This window comes from Salvelinus alpinus, chromosome 6 (genome assembly GCF_045679555.1).
Source record: "Salvelinus alpinus chromosome 6, SLU_Salpinus.1, whole genome shotgun sequence".
Taxonomy (NCBI): Eukaryota; Metazoa; Chordata; class Actinopteri; order Salmoniformes; family Salmonidae; genus Salvelinus; species Salvelinus alpinus.
In genome coordinates this window covers 68,803,855-68,828,270 of record NC_092091.1, presented here as the reverse complement: position 1 = coordinate 68,828,270, position 24,416 = coordinate 68,803,855, and the positions used below count along the sequence as shown (strand labels likewise).

At 43.2% G+C, this 24,416-nt stretch overlaps 2 protein-coding genes across 3 annotated transcripts in view; both read right to left on the bottom strand.

Annotated features, from left to right (window-relative positions):
• spag5 (sperm associated antigen 5) overlaps positions 1 to 23,972 on the bottom strand; it is an 83,315-nt gene extending 59,343 nt beyond the window's left edge. The window contains exon 1 of the mRNA XM_071407604.1: positions 23,888 to 23,972. The gene's annotated coding sequence lies outside the window, so the exon portion shown is untranslated. The remainder of the gene's footprint in view (positions 1 to 23,887) is intronic.
• Positions 526 to 20,179, bottom strand: LOC139579196 (acidic leucine-rich nuclear phosphoprotein 32 family member B-like). 2 transcript variants are annotated; one of them, XM_071407612.1, is made up of 7 exons: positions 19,628 to 20,179; positions 11,368 to 11,517; positions 7,351 to 7,473; positions 6,950 to 7,121; positions 1,196 to 1,269; positions 1,076 to 1,118; positions 526 to 975 (listed from the first exon to the last, which is right to left on the bottom strand). In XM_071407612.1, the coding sequence occupies exons 1-7, from the start codon at positions 20,021 to 20,023 to the stop codon at positions 818 to 820; spliced, it is 1,116 nt and encodes a 371-aa protein (XP_071263713.1). In that variant the 5' UTR covers positions 20,024 to 20,179; the 3' UTR covers positions 526 to 817. The 2 variants fall into 2 exon arrangements, with proteins under 2 accessions (XP_071263713.1, XP_071263714.1); XM_071407613.1 differs by having other exon boundaries at positions 526 to 973; positions 1,076 to 1,114; positions 19,628 to 20,110.
• Positions 23,973 to 24,416: the final 444 nt, after the last annotated feature.

Here is a 24,416-nt window from a genome sequence, read left to right as displayed (position 1 = left end):
CTCAAAATTAAAATCCAAAGTTCACATCCTCCGCCCAGGCGATGCCTTCAGCTCTTATGCTCCTAAATACCCAGGCAAAGACCTCACCCCTGTGCTGGGGGAGCTCAAGGCCTACATCAGCCAGGTAGATGACTACCTAGCCCTGGGAAGCTCTTTAGGAAAGTGCCAGGCCTACAGCACCATCGCATTGTTGGGAAGGGCCTGTAAGTAAGCTTTTCACTGTTAGTCTACACCTGTTTACAAAGCATGTGACGAATAAACTTTGATTTCATGTGTTCCTATTGCCGTCTTTTTACCTTCCCTCCCATTCAAAATAAAATAAGCTGCAACATGTCATCTCGTGGAGTGACTGAAGTATCCATTGAGGTATTTGCTGCATATTGTGTGATGAGTGTTCTAGACTTTTCCCACTGAGGCAAACCCATTGCACTCTGCAGGAGTTGAGAGACAGGCACTTGTAGCTACAACCTTGATTTGTGCAACAGGCGGCCACACTGAATCTTAGCTCGCTCTTCACACAGTTGCTATAGCAATACATTTTATTGAAAAAAAAAAGGAACAGAAAAGATGAAGAGGGAAGAAATAAACCCAACAACAACTTTCTCTTCATAATTCATCTAACAAAATATTAAAAAGCACAGACCCAAAACTAGATACAGTACCAAAGTCCTCACACAGGTATACATAAAGGGGGAGTTGACAGTGAAAAAGTGGAATGCGGAGTGGTGCGCTCCTTGAGGATGGCTCTCGGTTCCATGTGGCGGAGGCAGCTCCACTTGAACCACCTGTCCGGTACAGTCTTTCCCCACACGGGGGCTCAAAGCTGGGGGAGAGACGTGGAGTAGGCAGGGTGTGGGTGGGTGTCAGGGTGGAGAGGGAAGGGGTTGGTAACTTGATTGTCTTTCTTTTTTTGTTCATAATCATCATTGTCGTCAGGCTCTTGCTTTCTCTTCTCTCCTTGGACAGCCTCCACCTCTGGGGGAAATGGGAAAGGGTTATTATATTATACTTCGTAAAGTATCAAAAAGTTACTTTTTAACATAAGCTTGTGACAAAAAGTACATGAATGACATACCATTATCATTGTCATCCTCATCATCAATACCAAGGTCTTCTTCCTGGGGAGATAGGACAGTGCTTTCAAACCATATAAGTTGATCTTTTGGGTCACAAACAAACCAAAAAGGGGCTTTACCTCTTCGTCACCGCTGACTTCATCATCCTCCTCGTCAAAGTCTTCCTCCTCTCCATCCTCATCCTTTGCTCCTCCTAAAAAGAAAAAGAGCAAAGAAATACATCACATCCACTGTCGAAAAACCCAACACAATAGAATCCCCTTGCATGACAATATCCACGATGTACTAACATGGTTTCTAACATGTACTGAAAAAAAAATATATATAAAACGCAACATATAAAGTGTTGGTCCCATGTTTCATGAGCTGAAATAAAAGATCCAATCATTTTTCCATTCGCACAAAAAGTGTATTTGTCAAATTTGTTTACATCCCTGTTAGTGAGCATCTCTTTTGCCGAGATAATCCAGCCACCTGACAGGTGTGGCATGTCAAGAAGCTGATTAAACAGCATGATCATTACATTGGTGCACATTGTGCTGGGGAGAATAAAAGGCCACTAAAATGTGCAGATGTCACAACACAATAGCACAAGTTGAGGAAGCATGCAATTTGAGTGCTGATTGCTGAAATGTCCACCAGAGCTGTTGCCAGATAATTGAATGTTCATTGCTCTACCATAAGCCGCCTCCGTCATTTTAGAGAATTTGACAGTATGTTCAACTGGCCTCACAACCGCAAACCGTGTAACCAAGCCAGCCATGACCTCCACATCTGGCTTCTTCACCTGCGGGATCGTCTGAGACTAGCCACCCGGACAGCTAATGACACTGTGGGTTTGCACAACTGAAGAATTTATGCACAAACTGTCAGAAACCATATCAGGGAAGCTCATCTGCGTGTTTGTCGTCCTCACCAGGGTTTTGACCTGACTGCAGTTCGGCGTCGTAACCATCTTCAGTGGGCAAATGCTCACCTTTGTGTATTGTGTTGTGTGGACGAGCGGAATGCGGATGTCAACGTTGTGAACATTAGTGGCCCGTGGTGGCGGTGGGGTTATGGTATGGGCAGGCATAACCTACGGATAATGAACACAATTGCATTTTATCAATGGCAATTTGAATGCACAGTGATACCACGATGAGATCCTGAGGCCCATTGTCATGCCATTTATCTGCCACCATTGCCTCGTCTTTCAACATGATAATGCAGGACCCCTTGTTGTAAGGATCTGTACACAATTCCTGGAAGCTGAAAATGTCCCAGTTCTTCCATGGCCTGCATACTCAGACATGTCACCCGTTGAGCATGTTTGGGATGCTCTGGATCAACTTGTACAACAGCGCGTTCCAGTTCCCGCCAATATCCAGCAACTTCGCACAGCCATTGAAGATGAGTGGGACAACATTCCTCAGACCACAATCAACAACTCTATCCAAAGGATGTCACGCTGCATGACGCAAATGTAGATCACACCAGATACTGACTGGTTTTCAGATCTACGACCCTTTTTTATTTATTTATTTATTTAACCTTTATTTAACCAGGTAGGCAAATTGAGAACACGTTCTCATTTACAATTGCGACCTGGCCAAGATAAAGCAAAGCAGTTCGACACATACAACAACACATAGTTACACATGGAGTAAAACAAACATATAGTCAATGATACAGTGAAAAAAAAAAATAAGTCTATATACAATGTGAGCAAGTGAGGTGAGATAAGGGAGGTGAAGGCAAACAAATATATGTATAAATAAATAAAAATATAAAAAGGCCATGGTGGCGAAGTAAATACAACACAGCAAGTAAAATAAAACTTAAAACACTGGAATGGTTGGTTTGCAGTAGAAGAAAGCGCAAAGTAGAGACAGAAATAATGGGGTGCAAAGGAGCAAAATAAATAAATAAATACAGTAGGTAAAGAGGTAGTTGTTTGGGCTAAATTATAGATGGGCTATGTACAGGTGCAGTAATCTATGAGCTGCTCTGACAGCTGGTGCTTAAAGCTAGTGAGGGAGATAAGTGTTTCCAGTTTCAGAGATTTTTGTAGTTCGTTCCAGTCATTGGCAGCAGAGAACTGGAAGGAGAGGCGGCCAAAGGAAGAATTGGTTTTGGGGGTGACCAGAGAGATAAACCTGCTGGAGCGCGTGCTACAGGTAGGTGTTGCTATGGTGACCAGCGAGCTGAGATAAGGGGGGACTTTACCTAGCAGGGTCTTGTAGATGACCTGGAACCAGTGGGTTTGGCGACGAGTATGAAGCGAGGGCCAGCCAACGAGAGTGTACAGGTCGCAGTGGTGGGTAGTATATGGGGCTTTGGTGACAAAACGGATGGCACTGTGATAGACTGCATCCAATTTATTGAGTAGGGTTTTGGAGGCTATTTTGTAAATGACATCACCGAAGTCGAGGATTGGTAGGATGGTCAGTTTTACAAGGGTATGTTTGGCAGCATGAGTGAAGGATGCTTTGTTGCGGAATAGGAAGCCAATTCTAGATTTAACTTTGGATTGGAGATGTTTGATGTGAGTCTGGAAGGAGAGTTTACAGTCTAACCAGACACCTAGGTATTTGTAGTTGTCCACATATTCTAGGTCAGAGCCGTCCAGAGTAGTGATGTTGGACAGGCGGGCAGGTGCAGGCAGCGATCGGTTGAAGAGCATGCATTTAGTTTTACTTGTATTTAAGAGCAATTGGAGGCCACGGAAGGAGAGTTGTATGGCATTGAAGCTCGCCTGGAGGGTTGTTAACACAGTGTCAAAAGAAGGGCCAGAAGTATACAGAATAGTGTCGTCTGCGTAGAGGTGGATCAGAGAATCACCAGCAGCAAGAGCGACATCATTGATGTATACAGAGAAGAGAGTCGGTCCAAGAATTGAACCCTGTGGCACCCCCATGGAGACTGCCAGAGGCCCGGACAACAGACCCTCCGATTTGACACACTGAACTCGATCAGAGAAGTAGTTGGTGAACCAGGCGAGGCAATCATTAGAGAAACCAAGGCTGTCGAGGCTGCCGATGAGGATGTGGTGATTGACAGAGTCAAAAGCCTTGGCCAGGTCAATGAATACGGCTGCACAGTATTGTTTCCTATCGATGGCGGTTAAGATATCGTTTATGACCTTGAGCGTGGCTGAGGTGCACCCATGACCAGCTCTGAAACCAGATTGCATAGCGGAGAAGGTATGGTGGGATTCGAAATGGTCGGTAATCTGTTTGTTGACTTGGCTTTCGAAGACCTTAGAAAGGCAGGGTAGGATAGATATAGGTCTGTAGCTGTTAGGGTCAAGAGTGTCCCCCCCTTTGAAGAGGGGGATAACCGCAGCTGCTTTCCAATCTTTGGGAATCTCAGACGACACGAAAGAGAGGTTGAAAAGGCTAGTAATAGGGGTGGCAACAATTTCAGCAGATAGTTTTAGAAAGAAAGGGTCCAGATTATCTAGCCCGGCTGATTTGTAAGGGTCCAGATTTTGCAGCTCTTTTAGAACATCAGCTGACTGTATTTGGGAGAAAGAGAAATGGGGAAGGCTTGGGCGAGTAGCAGAGGGGAGGGCAGTGCTGTTGTCCGGGGTAGGGGTAGCCAGGTGGAAAGCATGGCCAGCCGTAGAAAAATGCTTATTGAAATTCTCAATTATAGTGGATTTGTCGGTGGTGACAGTGTTTCCTATCTTCAGAGCAGTTGGAAGCTGGGAGGAGGTGTTCTTATTCTCCATGGACTTTACAGTGTCCCAGAACTTTTTTGAATTTGTGTTGCAGGAAGCAAATTTCTGCTTGAAAAAGCTAGCCTTGGCTTTTCTAACTGCCTGTGTATACTGGTTTCTAGCTTCCCTGAAAAGTTGCATATCACGGGGGCTGTTCGATGCTAATGCAGAACGCCATAGGATGTTTTTCTGTTGGTTAAGGGCAGTCAGGTCAGGAGAGAACCAAGGGCTATATCTGTTCCTGGTTCTAAATTTCTTGAATGGGGCATGCTTATTCAAGATGGTGAGGAAGGCATTTTAAAAAAATGTCCAGGCATCCTCTACTGACGGGATGAGATCAATATCCTTCCAGGATACCTCGGCCAGGTCGATTAGAAAGGCCTGCTCGCTGAAGTGTTTCAGGGAGCGTTTGACAGTGATGAGTGGAGGTCGTTTGACCGCTGACCCATTACGGATGCAGGCAATGAGGCAGTGATCGCTGAGATCTTGGTTGAAAACAGCAGAGGTGTATTTGGAGGGCAAGTTTGTTAGGATGATATCTATGAGGGTACCCGTGTTTACGGAATTGGGGTGGTACCTGGTAGGTTCATTGATAATTTGTGTGAGATTGAGGGCATCAAGCTTAGATTGTAGGGTGGCTGGGGTGTTAAGCATGTTAAAATTTAGGTCGCCTAGCAGCACGAGCTCTGAAGATAGATGGGGGGCAATCAGTTCACATATAGTGTCCAGAGCACAGCTGGGGGCAGAGGGTGGTCTATAGCAGGCGGCAACGGTGAGAGACTTGTTTTTAGAGAGGTGGATTTTTTAAAAGTAGAAGTTCAAATTGTTTGGGAACAGACCTGGATAGTAAAACAGAACTCTGCAGGCAATCTTTGCAATAGATTGCAACACCGCCCCCTTTGGCCGTTCTATCTTGTCTGAAAATCTTGTAGTTGGGGATGAAAATGTCAGAATTTTTGGTGGTCTTTCTAAGCCAGGATTCAGACACGGCTAAAACATCCGGGTTGGCAGAGTGTGCTAAAGCAGTGAACAAAACAAACTTAGGGAGGAGGCTTCTAATGTTAACATGCATGAAGCCAAGGCTATTACGGTTACAGAAGTCATCAAAAGAGAGCGCCTGGGGAATAGGAGTGGAGCTAGGTACTGCAGGGCCTGGATTCACCTCTACATCACCAGAGGAACAGAGGAGGAGTAGGATAAGGGTACGGCTAAAAGCTATGAGAATTGGTCGTCTAGAACTTCTAGAGCAGAGAGTAAAAGGAAGTTTCTGGGGGCGATAAAATAGCTTAAAGGAATAATGTACAGACAAAGGTATGGTAGGATGTGAATACAGTGGAGGTAAACCTAGGTATTGAGTGATGATGAGAGAGATATTGTCTCTAGAAACATCATTGAAACCAGGTGATGTCATCGCATATGTGGGTGGTGGAACTGTGAGGTTGGATATGGTATAGTGGTCAGGGCTAGAGGCTCTACAGTGAAATAAGCCAATAAACACTAACCAGAACAGCAATGGACAAGGCATATTTACATTAAGGAGAGGCATGCTTAATCGAGTGATCAATAAGGGTCCAGTGAGTAGAGGTTGGTTGGGGTCACGGCGATCCAGACAGCTGGCCGGGTAGATGGCTATCGGTAGCAAGATAGCATAGTATGGAAGTCTATTTGTAGATGTCTCGTGCGTTTCCGTCGGTAGGTTAGTGGGGTTCCGTGTGGTAGAGGGGATCAATCCAAATTGGCAAAATAGATATAGTGACCCAAGAAAAAAAAAAGACCCTACCATTAAGGTATCTGTAACCAACAGATGCATATCTGTATTCCCAGTCATATGAAATCCATAGATTAGGGCCTAATGAATTTATTTCAATGGCTGATTTCCTTATATGAACTAACTCAGTAAAATATAAGAAATTGGTGCATGTTGCGTTTATTTTTGTTCAGTGTATAATGATATACCATTTAGCAGATGCTTTTAGCCAAAGTTGCTTGCAGTGTTGTGTGCATACATTTTACATATGGGTGGTTCCGGGAATCAAACCCACTATTATGCCATTGCAAGCTCCACATTCTACCAACTGAGCTACAGAAGACCCACATTCTCAACTCACAACTGCATTTTCATTTTCTTATACTTCCTCAAAACATGGAAAAAAACAAAATGGTTGCCAACCCTCATCATCGTCGTCCACCCCATCCACGTCAGATGCCTCTCGGTCCTCCACGTCGTACCCGTCCAGGTAGGTGAGCTGAGGGAGCAGCTTGAACACACTCTCCCTGTAGTAGTTCAGGTTGGTCACCTCACAGTTGAACAAGTCCAGACACTTTAGGCTGCCCAGCTTTTTCTGTGGGACCAAATGGGTGTAGGGTAATTAGGGGGTGAACAACACTGCCTTTTCCCCATATAGGCTAGCAAACTAATTTTGACCACAGCCACATAGGGAAACAAACACACTGCCAACTAGGTCTATGGTCAAAACTCTATACAAGGAATAGTGTCATTTGAGGCATAGCCTGAGACAATGAGATGGTGTCGCACTGTATTGTGCTCTACCGGGAGTTTGGTGTACCTACCAAAGGTTCCAACGTACTGATGTCTTTCAGTTTGTTCCCGCTTAGATTTAGATGTGTGAGGTTGGGGAGTTTCTCTGCTAGCACGTCAAGGCCACCAGAGATTCTGTTGTCACTGAGTTCCAACTGCAACATAATGTGAAGATATATAGTGAGCTCCAAAAGTGTTTGGCCAGTGACATTTGTTGTTTTGACTGTACTCTAGCACTTTGGATTTGAAATGATACAACGACTGTTGTTAAAGTGAAGACTGTCAATTTTAAATTTGAGAGTATTTTCAAGTGAGCATTTTAGAAATTACAGCACTATTTGTACATAGTTCTCCCATTTTAGGGGACCAAAAGTATTGGGACAAATTCACTTGTGTATTAAAGTAGTTAAAAAGTTGAGTATTTGGTCCCATATTCATAGCACGCAATGACTACATCAAGCTTGTGTCTCCACAAATTTGTTGGATGCATTTGCGGTTTGTTTTGGTTGTTTCAGATTATTTTGTTCCCAATATAAATGAATGGTAAATAATGTAGTGTCATTTGAGTCACTTTTATTGTACATAAGAACAGATTAAGTTTCTAAACAGGTCTACATTAATGTGGAAACAACCATGATTACGGATAATCCTGAATAAATTGTGAATAATGATGAGAAAGTTAGATGTACAAATAGCATACCCCCAAGACATGCTAACCTCTCACCATTACAATACCGGGAGGTTAGCATTTATTTTTTTTGGGGGGGGGGGGGGCTATGATATTTCTGTATCCAACTCTCTCTCAACATTATTCATGGCTCATTCAGGATTATCCGTAATCATGGTAGCATCTAGGGCTGACCCCATTTAGTCGACTGGTCGATTATTTGGTCGACAGGTTGTTGATCAACCAAGATTTATTTTGTCGAGCAGTCGCATGGTACACAAGACACTTATCTGATTCACACTTCTCTCAGTGGACTAATCCATTGTGGTGGCCACAGGGATGGCACTGTCCATCACATAAGGCATGTGATACTGAAATTGTATATGGTTATATTATGCAAAAATAAAATGGTGCAACACTAAAATCTAATATTTTATAAAAATCCTGTGTTGGATGTGGTCGCTGTCTGCGGTTGACAAGAGTAACAATTCCAGCCAGAGTAACCTACTGTTTTTTGCCGAAGGGAGGGCGGGGGAGGGCTTTGTATGCATCGTGGAAGTTAGAGTAACAGTTGTCGAGAGTATCAGCCTTGTTCTCAAATTTGCTTTGTTAAAATCCCCAGCTACAATAAATGCAGCCTCTGGATATATAGTTTCCAGTTTACATAGAGTCCAGTGAAGTTCATTGAGGGCCGTCTTGGTGTTCGCTTGAGGGGGAATGTACACAGCTGTGACTAACTGACGAGAATTCTCTTGGGAGGTAATATGGCCGGCATTTGATTGTAAGGAATTCTAGGTCGGGTGAGCAGAAGGACTTGAGTTCCTGTATGTTGTTATGATTACCCCATGAGTCGTTAATCATAAAGCATACACCCACGCCCCTTCCTCTACCCAGAGAGGTGTTTATCTCTGTCGGCGCTATGCATGGAGAAGCCCGGTGGCTGAACCGATTCCGACAACATATCCCGAGAGAGCCATGTTTACATGAAACAGAGACTGTTACAATCTCTGAAAGGCAACCCTTGCTCGGATTGTTTACCTTGTTGTCAAGAGACTGGTTTACTTTAGTGCCTTATTGCAAACAGGATGTATGTTTTAGAATATTTGTATTCTGTACAGGCTTCCTTATTTTAACTCTGTCAATTAGGTTAGTATTGTGGAGTAACTACAATGTTGATCCATCTTCAGTTCTCCTATCACAGCCATTAATTTGTAAAAATATCTAAAAACATAATTCCACTTTGACATTAGGGGCTATTGTCTGTAGGTCTGTGACAAAACAATCTAAATTGAATCCATTTTAAATTCAGGTTGTAACACAACAAAATGTGGAATAAGTCAAGGGGTGTGAATACTTTCGGAAGGTACAGTATAAGTGAATGTCCCAATACTTTTGGTCCCCTAAAATGGGCCGACTGTACAAGTACTGTCATTTCTAAAACGGTTCACCCGATATGGATGAAAATACACTCAAATTAAAGCTGATATTATGCACTTTAACCTCAGTCACTGTATAATTTCAAATCCAAAGTGCTGGATTAGAGCCAAAACAAAATTGTCACTGTCGCAATACTTTGAGCAGTCACTTCTGTCAAAAAATGCCCAAACAACTAACAGTCTTTCAGAAAACAATGGCCATGTCCCAAATGGAACCCTATTCCTTACGTAGTGCACTACTTTTGACCAGAGCCCTCAAAAGTAGTGCACTGCACAAGGAATAGGGTGCCATTAGGGACTGAATTGAATCTATTTTTCAAAAGAAAACAAATGTCACTTTACTATAACTGTAAGCTTGTGTATAAAAAATAAAGGGCCCCTCTACACACACCCGGTCAAAAGTTTTAGAACACCTACTCATTCAAGGGTTTTTCTTTATCTTTACATTGTAGAATAAAGTCACCAAAACTATGAAATAACACATATGGAATCATGTAGTAACCAAATAAAATGTTAAAGAAATCAAAATATATTTTATATGAGATTCTGCAACGTAGCCACCCTTTGCCTTGATGACAGCTTTGCACACTCTTGGCATTCTCTAAACCAGCTTTATGAGGTAATTTCAATTAACATGTGTGCCTTAAAGTACATTTGTGGAATTTCTTTCCTTCTTAATGCATTTGAACCAATCAGTTGTGTTGTGACAAGGTAGGGGGGGTATACAGAAGAAAGCCCTATTTGGTAAAAGACCAAGGCCATATTATGCCAAGAACAGCTCAAATAAGCAAAGAGAAACGACAGTCCATTACTTTAAGACATGAAGGTCAGTCAATGCGGAAAATTAAGAACTTTGAAAATTTCTTAAAGTGCAGTCACAAAAACCATCAAGAGCTACGATGAAACTGGCTCTCATGAGGACCGCCACAGGAATGGAAGACAGAGTTACCGCTGCTGCAGAGGATAAGTTCATTAGAGTTACGAGCCTCATAAATTGCAGCCCAAATAAATTCTTGACAGAGTTTAAGTAACAGACACATCTCAACATCAACTGTTCAGAGAAGACTGAATCGGGCCTTCATGGTCAAATTGCTGCAAAGAAACCACTTTTAAAGGACACAAATAAGAAGAGACTTGCTTGGGCCAAAAAAACACAAGCAATGGACATTAGACCGGTGGAAATCTGTCCTTTGGTCTGATGAATCCAAATTTGAGATTTTTGGTTCCAACCGCCATGTCTTTGTGAGACACAAAGTAGATGAACGGAAGATCTCCATGTGTGGTTCCCACTGCGAAGCATGGAGGAGGTGGTGTGATGGCGTGGGGGTGCTTTGCTGGTGACACTGTCAGTGATTTATTTAGAATTCAAGGCACACTTAACCAGCATGGCTACCACAGCATTCTGCAGCGATATGCCATCCCATTTAGTTTGCGCTTAGTGGGACTATCATTTGTTTTTAACAGGACAATGACCCAACACACCTCCTGGCTGTGTAAGGGCTATTTGACCAAGATGGAGAGTGATGTAGTGCTGCATCAGATGACCTGGCCTCCACAATCACCCAAACTCAACCAAATTGTGATGGTTTGGGATGAGTTGGACCACAGAGTGAAGGAAAAGCAGCCAACAAGTGCTCAGCATTTGTGGGAACTCCAAGACTGTTGGAAAAGCATTCCAGGTGAAGCTGGTTGAGAGAATACCAAGAGTGTGAAAAGCTGTCACCAAGGCAAAGGGTGGCTATTTGAAGAATCTCAAACATAAAATCCATTTTGATTTGTTTAACACTTTTTTTGGTTAATGCATATCCATGTGTTATTTCTTAGTTTATGTCTTCACTATTATTCTACAATGTAGAAAATAGTAAAAATATAGATTTTTTTTTTGAATGAGTAGGTGTTCTAAAACTTGTGAGTGAGTGTTTGTATAAAATGAAGCAAAACATTACCTTTTTGAGTTTCCCAAGTCTGGGAAGGTTGGAAACTGAGAATAAGCCAACATTTATCAAACTGAGGAATTCCAGATTGACGAATTCTTCTGTGAGGCCTTCGATTTTCCCTTCATTTGATTGGCTGTTGTCCAGGACAAGTTCCCGTACCTATAAGGATTTTTAAAAAATGTGTACAATTGTAATCCATGAAATTCAAAGATGCAGTTTTTTTTAGGCATGCGTGCATTGTTTACAGCTGCACTACAGACTCAATTGAGAATGCAAACTTTATTTTATGCATACATGATAAATAATCATTTGAGTGCTTATTTCTATTTCACAAATGTCCTGAGACACCCTCGGAGAGTGGGGTCTCTGCCAGGGTCTGTAATTATCTACGGCGACCCTGGAGTAATTCGGGTTAAGTGCCTCTAGGGCACACCCACAGATGTTTCACCTTGTCGCGTTAGGGATTTGAACTAGAGACCTTTCGGGTTATTGGCCCAACAATAACGGTTAGTGTCATCTGGGATCCTTGGGACATCCCTACCCAAAACCTTAACCCTTACCTAACCTTAGCCATTTTAAAATGTCAACTTCAATGGGGTAACATCTGAGTTGGGACATCCCGAGGATCCTGGATAGCATGGGCCACGCTAATCGCTAGCCTACCTGCCGCCCTAGCTATATACCAAAGTGTTGTCGAAAACCTGTTAGCAAGATTAACTTTATGGAATTAAAAATATAAATAATTGAATATAAACGTAATGATGAAAAATACATAAAAATATGGACCTCAATGATAGGAATGGTTGTTATTCCATTGAAGTTTTTATGAATACTTGCAACTTCAGTTCCTAGCTACAAAATGTTACATTTAATAGTTTAAAAGCAGAGTTCACACATACTAGTCAGGGACAGTCGTTACCCAATCAAAGTCTTGATAAAATGGGTCAAGAAAGTTAACGTTGAATATCAAAGATCATGATTTGCACACTGACAAAGTCAAACATTGATAAAGCTATTGATCCATCAAAAGTATTTGGTTGCATGATGTTTTATGTCGAGGCACCGCGGTTGTTTCTTTAAACCAGCTGCCACGAGGAAGAACCGCACAATACAGTTCTACCTTCACTTGCCCGCTGTTCAGTCACTAATGACACATGCAATGCTTTTTGTTAGCAAGCTCGCTACAGGCTAGCCATTGCCCTTAAGCTGATGAGCTGCAAGAGAAGCCTGACTACCTACCCCACAGCAACAGGAAAAATTGCAAATATACCGAGAAAATGATATTATTACCTTCAAATCTATTGGAGGAAATGGATTGCCTAGCCATTGAGCGAACGACTGGTAGAGCAGTTTGTTACATTATATCAGTGTTTTGTAAACAACATTGAAGGAAATATTCAGAACGGAAATGAGTAAAACAAGGATAATGTGGTCAAGGTATCCAGCAAACAAAATTCCTCGGTCAAGCTATACGGGCTGTAGAATTTGCGTATGCACATGCACTGCACATTATGGTTTCACATAGAATACGCATGATAGGAATAAATGCTCCGATCTCTGAACCTCTTCTAAACATTGTGTCGCCAATGAATTGTTTGATATGATATGTTTATACCCAGTAACTTCATTCAAAAAAGTGAGGCAAATTGTATTGACTTTATTCACAGTTTTGTTTTGGTTCGGTAGCAGCACGCATCATATGAGGAAGCACATTTCTCCCAGGCAGAGGTTCGGTTAAACCCTCTTTAGGGATTGAGATTCCACATAACTGATTGCATTTGGATGTCATGAAATGCGTCAGAAATAGTCTTGCTGCAAAGAAACATCTAAGCACTTTAGAAAAAGATCTGATAACATCGTATTCTGATTAACAAAGCCATGATTCGATAAAAAATAATAATAATTATAACCCATTGTCAAATATGCCTCGCTTCGAAGCAAGCAACACTGAAGCATGAACGAGAGCTCCAGCTGTTTTGGGTGACTGTGTGATAACGCTCTCGTAGCCAAAGTAAACAAAACCTTTAAACAGGTCAACATTCACAAAGCCGCTGGGCCAGACGGATTACCAGGATGTGTACTCAAAGCATGCGTGGACCAACTGTCAAGTGTCTTCACTGACATTTTCAACCTTTCTCTGACACAGTCTGTAATACCTACATGTTTCAAGCAGACCCCCATAGTCACTGTGCCCAAGGAAGCGAAGGTAACCTGCCTAAATGATTACCGCCCTGTAGCACTCTCGGCGGTAGCCATGAAGTGCTTTGAAAGGCAGGTCATGGCTCACATCAACAGCATCCTCACGGACACCCTAGACCCACTCCAATTCGCTTACAGCCCCAACAGATCCACAGATGACGGAAACTCAATCCACACTGCCCTTTCCCACCTGAACAAAAGGAACACCTATGTGAGAATGCTGTTCATTGACTACAGATCAGCCTTTAAACACCATAGTGCCCACTAAGCTGTTTATTTTGTTTATCTGTCAGCCCCGGCCTTGAACTCAGGCCCTGTGTGTAGTTAACTGACCCTCTCTGCCCATTCATCACCATTTTACCTGTTGTTATCTTAGCTGATTAACTGTTGTTGTCTTACCCATTGTTGTCTTAGCTAGCTCTCGCAATCAACACCTGTGATTGCTTTATGCCTCGATTTATGTCTCTCTAATGTCAATATGCCTTGTATACTGTTGTTAGGATAGTTATCATTGTTTTAGTTTACTGCGGAGCCCCTAGTCCCACTCATCATGCCACAGATACCTCTTTTATCCCATCTCCCACACATGCGGTGACCTCATCCAGCATAACTAGTGCGTCCAGAGATGGAACCTCTCTTATCATCACTCAATGCCACGGTTTACCTCCACTGTACCTGCACCCTACCATACCCTTGTCTGTACATTATGCCCTGAATTTATCCTACCACGCCCAGAAATCTGCTCCATTTATTCTCTGTCCCCAACGCACTAGAAGACCAGTTTTGATAGCCTTTAGCTGTACCCTCATCCTACTCCTCCTCTGTTCCTCGGGTGATGTAGAGGTTAACCCGGGCACTGTGTCCCCAGGCGCTCTCATGTGTTGACTTCTGTAACCGTAAAAGCCTTGGTTTCATGCATGTTAACATCAGAAGCCTCCTCCCTCAGTTTGTTTTAGCACAGTACGCCAACCCTGATGTCCTTGCCGTGTCTAAATCCTGGCTTAGGAAGGGCACCAAAAATTCTGAGATTTCCATTCCCAACTACAACATTTTCCGTCAAGATAGAACTGCCAAAGGGGGAGGAGTTGCAATCTACTGCAGAGATAGCCTGAAAAGTTCTGTCATACTTTCCAGGTCTATGCCCAAACAGTTAGAGCTTCTAATTAAAAAAAAAAAATCTCTCCAGAAATAAGTCTCTCACTGTTGCCACCTGTTATAGACCCCCCTCAGCTCCCAGCTGTGCCCTGGACACCATATGAGAATTGATTGCCCCCCAATCTATCTTCAGAGTTCATTCTGTTAGGTGACCTAAACTGGGATATGCTTAACACCCCGGCAGTCCTTACAATCTAAACTAGATGCCCTAAATCTCACACAAATTATCAAGGAACCCACCAGGTACAACCCTAAATCCGTAAACATGGGCAACCTCAGATATTATCCTGACCAACTTGTCCTCCAAATACACCTCTGCTGTTTTCAATCAGGATCTCAGTGATCACTGCCTCATTGCCTGCATCCGCTATCGGTCCACGGTCAAACGACCACCCCTCATCACTGTCAAACTCTCCCTAAAACACTTCTGCGAGCAGGCCTTTCTAATCGACCTGGCCCGGGTATCCTGGAAGGATATTGACCTCATCCCGTCAGTAGAGGATCCCTGGTCGTTCTTTAAAAGTAATTTCCTCACCATCTTAAATAAGCATGCCCCTCTCAAAAAATGTTGAACTAAGAACAGATATAGCCCTTGGTTCACTCCAGACCTGACTGCCCTTGACCAGCACAAAAACATCCTGTGGCGGACTGCACTAGCATCGAATAGTCCCCGCGATATGCAACTTTTCAGGGAAGTCAGGAACCAATACACGCAGTCAGTTTGAAAAAGCTAGCCTTTACTTTCCTAACAGAAATTTGCATCCTGTAGCTCTAACTCCAAAAGGTTTTGGGACACTAAAGTCCATGGAGAATAAGAGCACCTCAACCCAGCTGCCCACTGCAATGAGGATAGGAAACACTGTCACCACCAATAAATCCACGATAATTGAGAAATTCAATTAGCATTTCTCTACGGCTGGCCATACTTTCCTCCTGGCTACCCAAACCCCGGCCAACCGCTCCACACCCACGCAACTACTTGCCCAAGCCTCTCCAGCTTCTCCTTCACACAAATACAGATAGCAAATTTCTGAGAGAGCTGCAAAACCTGGACCTGTACAAATCAGCTGGGCTAGACAATCTGGGCCCTCTCTTTCTAAAATTATCTGCCGCCATTGTTGCAACCCCTATTACCAGTCTGTTCAACCTCTCTTTCGTATGGTCTGAGATTCCTAAAGATTGGAAAGCTACCACGTCATCACCCTCTTCAAAGGTGGTGACACGCTAGACCCAAACTGTTACAGACCTATATCCATCCTGCCCTGCCTTTCTAAAGCCAAGATAAACAGATCACTGACCATTTCGAATCGCACCGTACCTTCTCCGCTGTGCAATCCGGTTTCCGAGCTGGTCACGGGTGCACCTCAGCCACGCTCAAGGTACTAAACAATATCATAACCTCCATCGATAAAAGACAGTACTGTGCAGTCGTCTTCATCCACCTGGCCAAGGCTTTTGACTCTGTCAATCACCGTATTCTTATCGGCAGACTCAACAGCCTTGGTTTCTCAAATGACTGCCTCGCCTGGTTCACCAACTACTTCTCAGACAGAGTTCAGTGTGTCAAATCGGAGGGCCTGTTGTCTGAATCTCTGGCAGTCTATGGGGGTACCACAGGGTTCAATTCTCGGGCCGACCCTTTTCTCTGTATATATCAACGATGTCACTCTTGCTGCGGGTGATTCCTTGATCCACCTCTACGCAGACGACACCATTCTGTATACATCTGGCCCTTCTTTGGATACTGTGTTAACAAACCTCCAAACGAGCTTCAATGCCATACAACACTCCTTCCGTGGCCTCCAACTGCTCTTAAATGCAAATGAAACTAAATGCATGCTCTTCAACCGATCGCTGCCCGCACCCGCCCGCCCGACTAGCATCACTACTCTGGATGGTTCCGATTTAGAATATGTGGACAACTATAAATACCTAGGTGTCTGGTTAGACTGTAAACTCTCCTTCCGGACTCATAGTAAGCATCGCCAAACCAAAATAAAATCTAGAATCAGCTTCCTATTTCGCAACAAAGCATCCTTCACTCACGCTGCCAAACGGACTATCCTACCGATCCTCGACGATGTCATTTACAAAACAGCCTCCAACACTCTACTCAACAAACTGTATGCAGTCTATCACAGTGCCATCCGTTTTGTCACCAAAGCCCCATATACCACTCAAACAACACTGCGACCTGTATGCTCTCATCGGCTGGCCCTCGCTACATATTCGTCGCCAGACCCACTGGCTCCAGGCCATCTATAAGTCTTTGCTAGGTAAAGCTCCGCCTTAGCTCACTGGTCATCCCCAAAGCCAACACCCCTTTGGCCGCCTTTCCTTCCAGTTCTCTGCTGCCAATGACTGGAACAAATTGCAAAAATCGCTGAAGTTGGAGACATATCTCCCTCACTAACTTCAAGCATGAGCTATCTGAGCAGCTTACCGATCGCTGCAGCTGTACACAGCCCATCTGTACACAGCCCATCTGTAAATGGCCCATCCAACTACCTACCTCATCCCCATATTGTTTTTATTAACTTTTTTGCACACCAGTATCTCTAGTTGCACATCATCATCTGCACATCTATCCCTTCAGTGTTAATTTACTAAATTGTAATTACTTTGCTACTATGGCATATTTATTGCCTTACCTCCTTACGCCATTTGCACACACTGTATTTAGACTTTTTCAATTGTGATATTGACTGTACGTTTGTTTAGTCCATGTTTAACTCTGTGTTGTTGTTTGTGTCGCTCTGCTTTGCTTTATCTTGGCCAGGTCGCAGTTGTAAATGAGAACTTGTTCTCAACTAGCCTAACTGGTTAAAAAAAGGTGAAATAAAAATAAATAAAAAAAGCTCAGCACTAAGCTAAGGACTCTGGGACTAAACAACTCTCTCTGCAACTGGATCCTGGACTTCCTGACGGGCAGCCCCCAGGTGGTAAGAGTAGGCAACAACACGTCTGCCACACTGATCCTTAACACTGGGGCCCCTCAGGGGTGTGTACTTAGTCCCCTCCTGTACTCCCTGTTCAACCACGACTGCGTGGCCAAACACGACTCCAAAACCATCATTAAGTTTGCTGACGACAACAGTGGTAGGCCTGATCACTGACAACGATGAGACGGCCTATAGGGAGGTGGTCAGAAAACTGTCAGTGTGGTGCCAGGACAACAACCTCTCCCTCAATGTGAGCAAGACAAAGGAGCTGATCGTGGACTACAGGAAAAGGCGAGCTGAACAGGCCCCCATTAACATTGACGGGGCTGTAGTGGTGAGGGTTGAGAGTTTCTAGTTCCTTGGTGTCCACGTCACCAATGAACTATCATGGTCCAAACATACCAAGACCGTCGTGAAGAGGGCAAAACAAAACCTTTTCCCCCTCAGGAGACAAAAGATTTGGCATGGGTCCCCAGATCTTGAAAAGGTTCTACAGCTCACGGGTCCTCAGATCCTCAAAAGGTTCTGCACCATCGAGAGCATCCTGACCGGTTGCATCACCGCCTGGTATGGCAACTGCTCGGCATCTGACCGTAAGGCGCTACAGAGGGTAGTGCGTATGGCCCCAGTACATCACTGGAGCCAAGCTTCCTGCCATCCAGGACCTATATAATAGGCGGTGTCAGAGGAAAGCCCATAAAATTGTCAGACTCCAGTCACCCAAGGTAGAGACTGTTTTCTCTGCTACCGCACGGCAAGCGGTACCAGAGGCACCAGTCTAGGACCAAAAGGCTCCTCAACAGCTTCTACCCCCAAGCCATAAGACTTCTGAACAATTAATAAAATTGCCACCGGACTACATTGACCACCCCTCCTCCCTTTTGTACACTGCTGCTACTCGTTGTTTATTATCTATGCATAGTCACTCCACCCCTACCTACATGTACAAATTACCTCACACCTGCACACTGACTCGGTACTGGTACCACCTGTATATAGCCTTGTTGTTCTTATTGTGTTTATTATTTTTTACTTTAGTCTATTTGGTAAATATTTTCTTAACTCTTCTTTAACTGACCTGTTGGTTAAGGGCTTATAAGTAAGCATTTCACAGTAAGGTCTACACTTGTTTTATTCAGCCCATGTGTCAAATAAAGTTATATTTGATTTGAGCATGAAAAACCCAGCAGCGTTGCAATTCTTGACACAAACCGATGTGCCTGGCACCTACTACCATACCCAGTTCAAAGGCACTTACATTTTTGTATTTCTCTTTCACCCTCAATGGCACAAAAAGACAGCGTGTCTCAATGGTCTCATGGCTCAACAATCCTTCTTTAACCTGTCTCCTCACCTTCATCTACACTGATTGTAGTGGATTTAACAAGTGACAACATGGGATCATTGCCTTCACCTGGTCAGCCTCATGGAAAGAACAGGTGTTCCTACTGTTTTGTATATACACTCTGTGTGTATGGGTCCTTCTATAAATAAAGGGGGCCAACGTATGACATCACGCCTGAAGAATGAAAAAGATAAACAGCATTTCTATGCTTTAATAACAAACATTCGCTGACCGCTCCCAACAACAGATGCGGTAAAGAGGTCAATCGAACTTAAGGCTATTGTTTGTTGTTGAGGTAAAATCGGAGTATAATACTTATGATGTCAACCCCAATACATTCATGTCATCGTCACCAATCAACGTAATTAGTTAAAACCGACTGACTACCACCGATTTCTGTATGCTAGCTAGGCTAACCAGTTTATATGAACGGGAGTTAGAAGTGACTGCTAAATGCTAAGTTCTAAGCCTGAAAAGGGACAACTTTTAAATGTTATACAGCGAAAACAGCCAAATATATCAAAATCGGACCTGATTTGACGAATATCCACTTTGTTAGATCAGATTTGTTGAATGTGCGAAAATCTGGTCAATGTTGGAACGCAGTGTGTTCCATTGACTCCTTTACCTTATCTACACAGGCGGTGTTTTTCCACTCCTCATGTGCCCGCCGTCTGCTGCAATAGCCCATCCGTGACAAGGATCGACGAGTTGTGCATTCAGAGATGCAGTTTTGCACACCACTGTTGTACTGCGCCGTTATTTGTCTAATTGTAGCCCGCCTGTTAGTTTGCACGATTCTTTCCAATCTCCTTCGACCCCTCTTATCAACGAGCTGTTTACGCCCACTAGACTGGCGCTGACTGGATGTTTTTTGTTTGTCGCGCCATTCTCGGTAAACCACAGACACGGTAGTGCGTGAAAAGCCCAGGAGGGCGGCCGTTTGTGATATACTGGACCCTGCGCGCCTGGAACCGACGACCATACCACGCTCAAAGTCCCTTAGATCTCTCTTTTTACCCATTCTAACGTTAAATCGAATAGTTAAGCTGGATACCCGTCTGCCTGCTTTATAAAGCAAGCCACCGCCACGTGACTCACTGTCTGTAGGAGCAATCCATTTTCGGAAATGGGGTGGTGTATGTAACAATCTACGGTCGGGAGAGTATTAGGGCCAAGTGAAGAGAAACAAATTACACTTTACAAAAATATAAACACAACATGGAAAGTGTTGGTCCCATGTTTCATGAGCTGAAATTCAAGAGTCCAGAAATGTTCCATATGCACAAAATGCATATTTCTCTCAAATAGTGTGCTCAAATTTGTTTACATCTCTGTTAGTGAGCAATTTATCCTTTGTCAAGATAATCCATCCACCTGACAGGTGTGGCATATCAAGAAGATGATTAAATAGCATGATCATTGCACCTTGTGCTGGGGACAATAAAAGGCCACTAAAATGTGCAGTTGTCACACAACACAATGTCACACATTTTAAGGGAGAATGCTGTGCGTGCCACTGTTGAAATGCCTGACTTAGATGACCTGGTGAAATTATACTTTAGAATGTATTTATCTGTATTTATTTAACTAGGCAAGTTAGTTGGAAGGTGTCCCTTCCACTGGACAGTTGAGCTAACGTAGGCTAATGCGATTAGCATGAGGTTGTAAGTAACAAGAACATTTCCCAGGACATAGACATATCTGATATTGGCAGAAAGCTTAAATTCTTGTTAATCTAACTGCACTGTCCAATTTACAGTAGCTATTACAGTGAAATAATACAATACTGTTGTAGGAGGAGAGTGTACAATTTTTAACATAAAGTTATTAATAAACAAATTTGCCATATTTGGGCAGTCTTGATACAAAATTTGAACAGAAATGCAATGGTTCATTGGATCAGGCTAAAACTTTGCACATACACTGCTGCCATCTAGTGGCCAAAATGTATATTGAACCTGGGCTGGAATAATACATTATGGCCTTTTTCTTGCATTTCAAAGATGGTACAAATAAAATACAAAAGAACGGTTGTTTTTTTCCTTTGTATTATCTTTTGCCTATGTATGTTATGTTGTGAATTTGAACATGAACTATGCTCTTATTTAAGATGACTGTTTTTCGTACGATGTACCCAATGATTAATGAAAACTTGCTCGGTAGGTCTATGTCCTCATTGTGGTTTTACAGACGTGTTTAATACGTCTTATTTACACACTTTATTCAAATATTTATGAAATGCATATTGTTATATTTGGTAGCACTTATTTGTTTTTCCTTCGCCTCAACCCCTTTCGATGAGTGGAACGGATGTGGGTGGGGCTAGGTCTACATAAGGGTGCTATTTTTTTTTTTACTCACGAAAAGCTCCGACGAAGGCCGTGAGGCCGATAGGTAAGCTTATTAAAGATCAGTGATATTATCAAGAGCAGTGTGCGGTTTCCTTTTTCCTTCATCCTGTTCAACTGTTACCATGCACCTGCAAAAAATATTGCTCAGATGTGCGAGTGCCTTTTGAATTTTGAATGATCTTTTACCAGATCTATTGTGTTATATTCTCCTACATTACTTTCACATTTCCACAAACTTCAAAGTGTTTCCTTTCAAATGGTACCAAGAATATGCATATCCTTGCTTCAGGGCCTGAGCTATAGGCAGTTAGAGGCGAAAATTGAAAAAAAGGGGCAGATCCTTAAGAAGTTTAACCTTTTGAGGATCTGAAGGCCTTTGCCAAATCTTTTCAGCCTCCTGAGTGGGAAGAGGCATTGTCGTGCCCTCTACACAACTGTGTTGGTGTGTTTGGACCATGACAGATCTTTAAAGGCTCTGCATGGTCAATCGGACATCTGCAGTGGCCGTACAGTATTTACTGCCATGCGGCCTCCGCAGAAGTCAGAGCGTTCATACTTCTTGCGCTTCATAGAGCAGAGCTCTTGTGAAACAAGTTGTCAAGGAAGTGAGTTTCTGTTTATACAGCACCTCCCGCCAACACCTACAATCAACCAATCATGTCAATGCGGAGCTATACGGAGCCTTAGGCATTGTTACAACATTTGGGAGATGCAAGGCGATATGGTAGAGCTTGATTTGGCCTCCGGAGGCTCCGCAATTATGTCAAACCCTCCGGATGGCAAATACGGAGTAGGCATAAATTGGCTTTAAGTGATGTGGACACCGAGGAACTTGAGCTCTCGACCAGCTCCATTACAGCCCTGTTGATGTGGATGAGGACATGCTCGGCCCTCCGTTTCCTGTAGTCCACGATCAGCTCCTTTGTCTTGCTGACATTGGGGGAAGAGGTTGTTGTCCTGGCACCACACTGCCAGGTCTCTGACCTCCTCCCTATAGGCCAGGGATGGTCAACTTTTGTAGGCCCGCGGACCAATAACAAAAAAGTTTGTCTCAATTTACTGTTGAGAGTTAGAATAGAATACATAAGGTGCAATTTCAAAATGTGCTTGTGCATCAGCATAGCCCATGTCAGCAAAGCATTTTTAGATTGGTAAGTTAGTCTAGCGGCCAGCTATCTAAACTTGTAGTAAGCAAGGTCGAATTACCGACTGGGGCCCATTGATCATCAGTTATCATATTAAAAACGGCAAACATTTGGCTCCACCCTATGGCAAAATAAGTATAATTGCAGAAAAGTAGCTGACCCACAAGCCACTGCAGCCCCTTATGATGAGTTCTGTTTTTTTGTGGCCCCCACCCCCATCAGTTGCCCATCCCTGCTATAGGATGTCTCATCGACGTCAGTGATCAGGCCTCCCACCGTCGGCAAACTTAATAATGGTGTTGGGAGTTGTGCGCAGTTACGTAGTATCGGGTGAACAGGGAGTATAGGAGGGGACTATGCATGTACTCCTGAGGAGCCCACGTGTTGAGGGTCAGTGTGGTGGATGTTTTGATTCTTACCCTCACCCTCTGGGGCCAGCCAGTCAGGAAGTCCAGGATCCAGTTGCAGAGGGAGGTATTCAGTCTTAGGGTCCTTAGCTTAGTGATGAGCTTGGAGGGCACAATGGTAGTAATCTTCTCGTGAACATGATGATGATAGCTTAAGTGGCTGGGCTACTGTCAGAATACAAACAACCTGGTATTATTGTTGGAGCCATATCAGACATGTTACCAACTTGCCTGACTAGCTAGCTTTTAGACAAAAGTGCTGGGGTGTATTCATTAGTCAGATTCCATCAGCAAACAGAGCGAAATGGGGGCGGGACCTACCTACATTTCCCCAATAGAAACACATTTTTGTGGAAAAATGTTTTTGGTTTGGAGTAAATGGTTTCCCTTGTAGAACATTTTGCAACAGACGAAACGTTCTGCAATGTATTTTTTATTTTATTTACTTAACTGACTTGCCTAGGTAAAGGTTAAGGACAAATCCTTATTTACTAAAGAACTCACTCGTGGGGTGTAATCTTCCACCACGAATTGGCAACAAGTTTCGTTGACAACTAAAACGAGAGTTTCTATTGGACAAATTCAGGTAGGTCCCGCTCCGTTTCAGAAACGTTTTGCAACAGAATCGCCGGAATTAATACACCCCGATGTACAGTATGTAACTAACGGGCTACGGAAAATAACGTTACCATTACATTGACTTAAATGAGCTAATACCCATACCATTGGGTATATTATTCCCTGTGGAAGGACAGAGATAAAACAGAATTTGAACTTCACGGGAACATTTGTGTAACGTTTGGTAAATTGCCGTTAACTACAGTAGCTAGAGTTACTGGCTAGCGTTATGAAACGTGCCCCTATTTAAATGATTCGGCTACAAAGCGCTGTAAAAAAAAGTCAGAGCTATTTCATATGGTTATTATGAACAGCTACTTAAAATATTTGCTAAAGAAAATGTTTTTGAATGAAGTAAACAAACCTGCTGCAGGAGTAAACGTAAACCACCACTTCTTCATTCAAACGTGAGAAGGTTCGCTGCTATTGGTTATAAACCGTAAACGTCAAATCCAACGCCTCACGTAAATCTATGGGTCGCCTTTTACCAATTACTGCCACCTGCTGTTGTGTTTTTGGTTAGTGTACGGTATTATTTTCAAACGTTTCAGATGCTGCATGTTCACAAAGACAAAATTCAATGGAAGTCACAGTAAAGGCCAAATTTGATTTTAGTAATTTTATTCAGAAGACAGTATTTGTTTGATTTTCATACAAAATACAAAACATTCAAACATTCCAAGACAAGTTGTATACAAAAACAAACTTTTAGGGAGATGTCAGGGGCCTGTTGCACAAAACTAGGATAAGGGATTAAGCCAGGATATCTTGGTGATCCTGGCTCAATTGATCCGTAATCCGGTTGCACTAAAGATGGATAGGGGGCAGGAGGATATGTTATGGTATAAATTACCATGGAGATTTATTCTGTGGAGCTAGCCTGCTCCAGACCA

Bases quoted from the DNA above. Each gene is read 5' to 3' on its own strand.
- LOC139579196 (XM_071407612.1), bottom strand. From the start codon at position 20,023: ATGGGTAAAAAGAGAGATCTAAGGGACTTTGAGCGTGGTATGGTCGTC. The intron at 7,122-7,350 runs GTAGGTACACCA...TTGGTCCCACAG, and splicing joins TCAGTACGTTGGAACCTTTG to AAAAAGCTGGGCAGCCTAAA. The intron at 1,270-6,949 runs GTTGGCAACCAT...TTTTCTTTTTAG, and splicing joins GGTGGACGACGATGATGAGG to GAGGAGCAAAGGATGAGGAT.